A 9,781-nucleotide genomic window follows, 5' to 3' on the forward strand; every position below is an offset into this window, starting at 1 on the left:
CGCTAGCTTTCCCAAGGCAGACGAACTTAAGAGTGGTTACAAACATCCGGGTTTAAATCACGCTCAAATTTATTTGATTTTGATGTAATATTTACACTGAAGCTCGCAAGCGGCTATGGTAAGGGGCATGACATTTCCCGACCAGGTGCCGAGTGCTGCCAATCACAACACACACTGGCCCAGCTAACCAATCACAGCACATTTCGTATTTCAGAAGGCGGGCTTTCATTTGATACAGGAACTATTCGAGCCGTTCATGCCAGACTGGGGAGAGAGGTGTTGTAATAATGTAAAATATTTGAAAAATAATGTGTTTTTCGAACAACCTAGTATGAGAGCCTGTTCTAGTACACCCCCAAAACAAAATCAAGACTTTGTAAAAGAGCATAATAGAACCCCTTTAACACTATTATTTAGCAAGGAAATGACACTAAAAGAGGTATATATATATGCCTTTATATTACAAAAGATTTCTATAAAAATGTATCATGGATTCAACAAAAATATAAAGCAGCACAATGTTTTTTTTTTACATTGAAAATAATAAGAAATGTTTAGATATTAGAAGGATTTCTTAAGGATTGTGTGACATCACAGCTTTGCCATCACAGGATTAAATTACATTCTAAAATAGGCTATATTAAAATAGAAATCAGTTATTTTAAAATTGTAACAATTTTAATACAGTTTTTACTGTATTTTGCATCAAATAAATGCAGCCTTGGCGAGCATAAGTGTCTTATGAACTTTTTAACAGTTGTGTATCTTGTTTCATGATTTAAAATAGTGTTTGTGCTCAATTTATTTCACATAAATACACTTGGATTGACATTTTATCTAATGCATTAGCAATCAGACATTTTGAAGAGTGGCTTAAGCATCCAAATACTTCACACAGGCTGCTCTACACACACAAACACATTGAAATGTAGCGCTGACATTACGGCGACAAGGAAATTAAAATACTTCCCAACCACAATGTGTTGTTCACCTCTCAAATATAGAGCAGCCATTACTGTGCCTTACAACTATAATTCTCGAGTCTAACAACCTATTTACCTATTTATCTATCGCCTTAGCGAACGACAGTTCTGCTGAACCAGCAGAAGGACTAATGTGACTCCCACGACCTTTTCGATGCGCAGCACACAAAAGCAACAATAGTGCTGTGATTAGAATGCATCATAGAATCCCCGCAGAGCCAATCAGACCTGGTCACCAGAGCACTCTGGGAGATCAATGCGGCAGTGCGCAGTCTCGTCCAAAACCAGCACCTACCAAAAGCGTCTGTCGCCCGCTAGCACGCTGCTTAAAGGTTAGTACTAGCCATCCCTGAAAGGTCAAGGTGGCGTAGGGCCGTACTCTGTTTTGTGTGTGTCATTGTTCATAATGCCACACATTTATAAATGTCTCTCTCATGAATGGCTTCTTATATTTATTTTTTATTTTTCTTTCGAAGCGTGCTAGAAGCTAAATAGACTTTGGCTTTCAAATGAGCTTTCTACGCAATTTTCGGTACCCAGGAATTTGTCAGAATTACCCTGCAAATTGCTTCACCACGTTGTGAGACTGAACAAGAGGGTAGTAAATCAGGGCGGACCGAGGCAGATTTCTGCTGCGCTGTGCAGTACTGATGAAGTCGGCGTGCTGTGCTAGTGCGTTCGCTTCCAACGGCCGCGGGGCCCAAGAAAGAGCGTGCGCTCTCCAATGGCCTTGGCAGATTTACACCTGGATGAACAGCTCATAAAACTCTCCCTATAATCACATTTAACAAATTCTGGCACAGAAGAACAGAAAAAATTACGGAGGGGTGTGTAATAGTGCTAGGGCAAATTTGAGGAGCAGACAGAAAAAGTGCAGCACAGTTTCTGTAAAAATAAGTTGTATAGTGTAATATTAATTGTTTTCTACATTGATTCTAATAAAACCGTTTCCTGAGCACTCAAATCAATTAGAATGGCTCGTGCGACACAGAAGACTGAAGTAATCACTGCTGATGGTTCAGTTTTGTCATCACAGGAATAAATTACATTTTAAAATATATTCAAATAGACCAATTCGGAGTTAGATGTCACATTTGCGTCACTTGCAGCTGCACGCGCATAGTGGTGGCAGAAGAACACTGGTAACAAGTGGAGGCAAATGGGTAAAATCTGTTCATAGGTGATGCATTGTATTAGCCCCACAGTTACAGCATGACATATTTAAACCTATTACTATAAACATTTCACATAACATTTATTTATTTTATCTCACAATTCTGACTTTTTTTCTCACAAAAGTTGATTTCTCCTAGTTTGGACTTTTTGACTCGAGTTTGTCAATTCTGAGGGAAAAAACCTCATAACTCATATTCTGAGCCGAGGGGAAAAGAGAGAATGACGAGTTGTTTTTCCTTATCAGAATTGTGAGATATAATCTCGGAATTGCGAGAATAAAGTCAGAATTTTGAAATATAAACTCAAATTTACCTTTTTTTAATTCTTTTATTCCATGGCTCCATAGAATGCTACTTGAAAACTATCATTTTCTGCCACCTGATAGGCTCCGCCCACAAAAACATCATCACTGTTTGCAAACAATGAATTGGTCTATAGAAACCAGTTATTTTAAACTGTAATAATTTTTCACAATATTATAGCTTTACTGCATTTTAAATCAAATAAATGCAACCTAAGTGAACACAAGAGACTTCTGAATTAAACAGTAGTGTAGGGTGACCATACGTGCCATTTTCCCAGGACGCGTCCTGGGAAAATGGCACGTATGGTCACCCTACAGTAGTGTATCTTTTTTTATATAATTTAAAAACAAGTATTTGTGCTCTATTTAAAAAAAAAAAAGCATTACATTCAGACATTTTTTTAGTGTGGGTTAAGCGTCCAAATACTACACACAGGCTGTTTTACACACACAAACACACACAGACCTCTGTGTGTTTAACAATTTCTGGCACAGAATCCAAAAAATTGAGAGGTAAGGAACAGTGCTATTTGGGAAGCAGACGGAAAAAGGTTCTCACATTTAAAAGGAGCCAAAATGGACAATGCACAGTGATTGATTGCTTAATTTATCCGACTAACAGTGTGCGCTCACAGTTCCTTAGGCAAATAATGACGTGCAAACAAAACAATTTTTTTTTCTCACCCTTGACTGATTTATATATTTAATTCATATTGTTTAAAATTCATAACAGAGCACCTGCGTACAACTGCAGACGTCTTAGTTTTGTTCAGGTCTGATGGAGACTGAGTAACTGTGGAACAGACTCTTGTATTTGCTGCTTCTTAATGTTTCATACATATTCAATAATTTGCTGATAAAAAGACACCTAGCCCAAAACACTAATCCACCGGTTTGGATTTGCTCCTAATAGACGGTATTGTTCTAAATGGAAATGCATCGCCGTCAAGGGTTTATCAGCCAAGTACACATTGTGTATGTTTACCAGAAAGACTTCTGTAAAATGCAAATCAAACACACACACTAATTCACACACATCGCTACTGTTTTTTTTAACTAATCAAATGAAATGAGCACAAAAATCTTATCAGAAGTAACAGAAAAAAATCCCAAGTAAACCAAATCAGGCTTAGTTTTAAAGAGCTACTGCCCATTAGCTAGTGGAGATGATCACAGATAGTTTAGCCCAGAGATGTTCATGTGTGACAGCGGATAAATGATGACTTATAGAAAAGGGCAGCGGTCCACTGGCACTTCGACAGCACTGAGGTTGTCATCAGCTGGCACAAATAAGATAAAGAGCTTTGGTTTACGGAAATAATGGCATACACAGCTTTCATGAAAGACAAGGCAAATTCTTCATCCGCACCTCTCTTACGCACCAGTGGAAACTCATTTCCACACTCAACCTACGGTATACAGGAGCACTTAAAACGACATCCATTTATTGAAGCTGTTGAGCTGTAAACAACGCAGCTTTAACATTGAGTGTTTAAAGACTCTTGCACATGCAAATAATCAGAAGTTCTCTATCTATATTGTATCTCAATAACTATGTAGTTGTCTCCCACTTGGAGCAAATGGAGGTTTTATTTATCTGTTTGTTCATTATTTTCTAGGGACAAAACTGCTTTATGAACATGCTTTATGAAGAAACTATTTTAGGAAAATTCTGTTACATGTTACAGTTTTTATTAATTGCTTTGGCGCAATTTTCACAAGCAATTGGTCAATTTTTAAAACTCTTAGTACTAATATCACAACAGATAATCAAAAGTGCACTTTTTTCAAACATTTCAGCATATTTTCAATTGTGTTAGTACAATACACACAGTCACAAAATATCCTTTTCACTACACAAAATAAGTGTTTCATCTATATAAATGTTCCATTCACAGTAACGGCCTTTCATAAAGCTATTACTATCAAACTTTTCATTAGCATGACTTCTCATTCAGCTCAATACATTTGTCTATTATTTAATCTAACTCATCTTAATGGTTAATCAGTGAATCATTTGGTGCATCTATAGATATAGATTCAATAGATATTTAGTTTCTATAGAACGTGATTGCAATTTAGGGATAACCAAATGCACTGAATTATTATTTTTACACTAAAAGTGATTTAAAAGTGATTTTGATCTAAGATGATAACCACTATTTTGTAAGGGTGTGTGTGTGGTTCAGGTAAACCCTATTTTATGGGGACAAAATGTCCCCACAAAGATGGCAATATCTGAAATCATTGTCCTTTTTCTCGTGAATTAACTGATTGTTAAAAGTACTAAATTGAAAGAAGATCACACTGTTGTGTTTTGGTGATTAATTCAAATGTTCTCAATACATATCACAATGATCTTGTATTTTGAAACAATGATTATGTGGAATGAAAATATGCGCAACTACAATGAAATCATGATATTAGGATTTGAAAGAATGACTAGTTGTATTACAAGTGTGATCAGTTTAAAGTTTTGTACTAAGATTTTTGAAAATGTACACCTTACTTGTGAAAATAATACCAAACCAATAAAAAAAAAAACTGTAATGGACAAATACACTACTATTTAAAAGTTTGGGGTCTGTAAGATTTTTTTTTTTAAAGAAATAAATGCTTTTATTCATCAAGGATACATTAAAATAATCAAAAGTAAAAGTAAAGTAAACGTCTGTTATATTTTCATAGACAAATACACTACTATTGACAAGTTTGGGGCCAGTAATTTTTTTTAAAGAAATAAATACTTTTATTCAGCGAGGATGCATTAAATTGATCAAAATCGAAAGACTTTCACATTGTTACAAAAGATGTCTATTTCAAATAAATGTTGTTTATACACACACACACACACACACACAAATTAGGAAGTAATAATGAAAAACGTTTCTTGAGCAGCAAATAAGCATATTAGACACTGAAGACTGGAGTAAAAATGCTCAAAATTTTGCTTTGCCATCAATAGTTTTCAAATTGATATGTATTTCACAATATTATATAGCCCTATGAAATGTTTTATTTTTTCCCAAATTCCGCTTTATTTTTTTCCAAATTCCTTTTTTTTCCATATTTATTTATTTTTTGGATTCGTTTTTTTTTTTTTTTGATGACTCTTTGATAATAATTTTTTTAGTAGTAGTAGTACTACTATCATTGCATTAAGTAATATAGCTTATTTCTGTCACAGTTTCTTCAAGTTAAACCAAACTTTTATTTTTATGGTTTGTTGTGAAGACCTTTAAATTACTCTGTTTATATGATATGACGATAGTTTTCAAAAGAAACAGGAAAATGCTCATGAAGTGACATTCAGGGCAACTCTGGAGATAATGTTCATGTGTTCATGTGCTCATATATTGAGGCAGCAGAGGCTGAAATCACCGCGAGTGTCATGCACGCTTCAGTATGTGTGTAGTAAACAAAACCGCGCGTCTGCGTCATTCATTCATACAGAGACACGCAGAACATGAGGGATTCCTATTTAAATTGTATTTTGCCTCTTAATATTCACAGACACTAGTCCATACCACGATTTGATTTAAGTGTACTGACCTACTTTTGATTTATTAATCTAAAATTTGGCAAATTCCGTGACATTCTGTGTTATACAGAAAAATAAAAATTTTTATGACTGGATTTCGCATTTCCGGATTGTGGAAATCATAGGGCCGTAATATTACTGTTTTTACTCTATTTGTAATCAAATACATGCAGCCTTGGTGAGCATAAGAGACTTCTTTCAAAAACATCTTACCAACCGAGTATTTAAATGGAATTTGGTCATATCCTTATTACATACACGTCATGTACATTAAACACATTAAACTAGCTGCTATAATTTAATTCAAGTATACATTTAGACGTAAACTTTCACCTTCTTCTCATCACCGTCCTGCAAAAGCTGCATGTGACTGCGGCCCTGACTGTTGGACCTGCGCAGGGTTGCGCTGCGATGCTCCTCCAGCAGGTCAGGGGGTGGGGACACACTGCGCCCCTGCGGATCCACCCAGGTGTAGACATGATTTGTGACATAACCGCCTGGGATCCGTCCCACAGAACGCACTGACATGGAGAGCTTTTTGCTGCCCTTCAGCACCTGTTAAAGAGAGACACAGTGATAGGGAGACATAGCGGTACAATCAGTCTAGCGTGTCTGCTAAGCGATAAAAGGCAGAGACAGTTATGGGAATGTCAAGATATACATGCGAAAATGCTAACATTTCCACTCCATAAGATAAAAAGCTCCATCAACATGCATGCCGTACACAAACAAAGTAGCACACAATGTCAACAAAGCTGGAAACCTGGAAACTGAAGATTAGCTCAAACTCAAGCTACAAGCTCCACAATTTAAAGCAGTTAAACACTTGAAGTTACTAACAAAAAGCTAAATTCATTAAAGCTATTTAAAGAGGCAACATTAAAAAAAAAAAAAATTAATACATAGCTAAATAAATAGATAAAATACGTAAATAAAAAGATTAAATAAATAGATCAAATAATAAATCATATAATAATAAATAAGCAGATAAACATAAATAATTTTAAATGTAAAAAATATACATATTTTGAAGCTAAACTTTGAATTAAGTAGGCAATATCTTTAAAATTTTAATTAATAAATAGATAAAATAATTAATAAACAGACAAATTTACAAATTTATTACAAATAAATAAATAAAAAGATAAAAACAAATTACTTAACATGTAAAATTTTTATAAATAGACAAATACAATTAAATAAAAAAATAATAAATAATATAATAATAATAAATACGCAGATAAACATAAATAATTTTAAATGTAAAAAAAATACATATTTTGAAGCTAAACTTTGAATCTATTTAAGTAGGCAATATCTTTAAAATTTTAATTAATAAATAGATAAAATAATTAATAAACAGACAAATTTACAAATTTATTACAAATAAATAAATAAAAAGATAAAAACAAATTACTTAACATGTAAAATTTTTATAAATAGACAAATACAATTAAATAAAAAGATTATTATATAAATAAATACAATTAAATAAACATAAATGAATAAATAAACAATATAAAATATTTCACATGTATTTAAAAATAAATGGAAAGTTGGCCCAAATCAAACAATGAAAATCTTTAAGATTTTTAACACTTGGGGCCAGAATTACTAACAGATTTACTTGCGCCAGCGCAAACTGTCTTTTGGCGTTAAAATAGTACTGTCAGGATTTACTAAAGACGCGCAGTGAAGAATTAGCGCTGAAAAATAACTGACAGAGTTATTTTTGTGCCTGACCTTATTGAATATGCATTTGCAGGAGTTTCCCATTTCAGACGCAAAATGGGAGGAGAGTATATTAAAATGAATCATGCAATGCGATTTACATTTGCGCTCATCAAATTACTGGTGTTCTTTAAATGTACGCATTGTCAGTAAATCACACGCAGAATTTTCCCCTCCCATCGGCGCTTTTATGGAATTGCGCTCTTACACTAATTTGCCCTGTTTAGTAAATATGGCCCATAATTTTAAGCATATTTTTATTCATCCCAGTAAATTAAATCTTTTGATTCAGTTCACCAATAACATTCAAATAGGATTCAGATTCACTTAATAATATACACTAAATACAACTCTAAACACCCTAATTAATCAAAAACATAGCAATAACTAGGATAATTTAACTAAATATTCATATAAATATTCAAATGAGGTGTAGACAATTCTGTGGAAGAATTTAAATGAACTGGTGAATCAATTTATAAGCAGTTTGCTTACATGAATTGTTTAAACAGCCCAATTCAATGAAACAGATCAGTTTTTACAAAGCTACACATTGCTACTGGTTAGAAATAGCATGTAGTTCCAAACTTGTTTATGTTTTACACAAAAACAAAATTTTAAATACCTGGACTGGTTGTTCTTTGAAATTATAATGAATGCAGACTAACACTTGACATGAAATAAAAATTACCACACAAGTATCAAAACAGTAGTCCATATAATATTATACTACCAGTCCGATTTTTTAATGTTTTTAAAAGTCTCTTATGCTCACTATAAGGCTGCATTTATTTTAATTAAAATACAGTAAAACAGTAATATTGTGAAATATTATTATTACAATTTAAAAAATAACTGTTTTCTGTTTTAATGTTTAAAAATGCAAAGCTGAATTTTCAGCAGCCATTAGGCTACTTCAGTTTTGAGTGTCACATGATCCTTCAGAAATCATTTTAATATAGGCCTACTGATTTGGTGCAATTCTTTGATAACTAGAAAGTTCAAAAGAAGCAGTTATTTTAAATTAATTTTAAATAAATATAAAAGTCTTTGCTGTCACTTTTGATAAATTTATTGTGTTCTTGCTGTATAAAAGTATTAATGTCTTTAAAAAATGACTGCACCCAGCCGTTTGAATGGTAGTGTTTATTATTAAATATTATAATATATTTAGATGCTTTTATGATTCTTTTGTTTCTATCTTGAAGCTTGGAAGTCCCGTTCACTGTAATTGCATGGAAAAAAACAACTAGTACATTCTTCAAAATTCTTCCTTTTACATTCCACAGAAGAAATAAAGTTATACGATTTTGAAACAACATGAGGGTGAGTAAATTATATTCCTTTTTCAGTGAACTACTGCTTTAAGAGACTAGAGGAGAAGATAAAAAACAGCTTTGTCCCTGCTGTGAATACTACCAAATAAAAGAGCGCCTGGCAGCGAGATTCTTAATGCACCATCGCTGCTCTAAAGTGCTGACTGTGACACTGTCTGATGGAGTGTGTCAACAAATGAGTGGAGTAACCGAATACTGTTGGATGAGAGAGAGAGAGAGAGAGAGAGAGAGAGATGGAGATGGAGGGATGGAGAAGGAGAGAAAGCAGGCAGCTTATCAAATGCCTCCTGCATATGATATGCCACAATGTCACCTTAGGAAAGCCAATAATGCCAATAATGTGGGAAAATGCATTAATAGCCCCAAGCAAGAACGGAAGGACATAATGGAAGAAAGTTTCATGCCGCCGAGAGAGAAGGGAAATGTTGGGTTTAGCTCATCCAGTAGGGCTGGGCGGTATATCGAGTTTGTACGATATATCGATATTTTCTTTATAAGCGATTGTTTCGCATAAGCGGCTCGGCCGGTCTTATGCTCTGACAGAACAGCTGTGTGTGCCGCTGACAGAGACACTAGGCTACTCGCGCTGTTTAATGTGTTGGAGATGTGCTGTTTTCCTGAATGCATAACTTACATTTCACAGGTATATTCTCCAACTGTAAATGTTAGAAAGCCATGGAAATATTTCCATTTTTCTGTCAGAAGTGCA

The 9,781-nt window shown here is 34.0% G+C and overlaps 1 protein-coding gene across 1 annotated transcript in view; it reads right to left on the reverse strand.

Moving 5' to 3' along the window:
* The window catches only part of LOC107739701 (whirlin), a 105,259-nt gene that overhangs the window by 46,072 nt on the left and 49,406 nt on the right, over positions 1–9,781 (reverse strand). The window contains exon 3 of the mRNA XM_016551899.1: positions 6,338–6,559. Within this exon, the coding sequence (XP_016407385.1) occupies positions 6,338–6,559 (222 nt within the window). The remainder of the gene's footprint in view (positions 1–6,337; positions 6,560–9,781) is intronic.

This window comes from Sinocyclocheilus rhinocerous, unplaced genomic scaffold (assembly GCF_001515625.1).
Source record: "Sinocyclocheilus rhinocerous isolate Xijiao unplaced genomic scaffold, SAMN03320098_v1.1 scaffold585, whole genome shotgun sequence".
NCBI classification, from domain to species: domain Eukaryota; kingdom Metazoa; phylum Chordata; class Actinopteri; order Cypriniformes; family Cyprinidae; genus Sinocyclocheilus; species Sinocyclocheilus rhinocerous.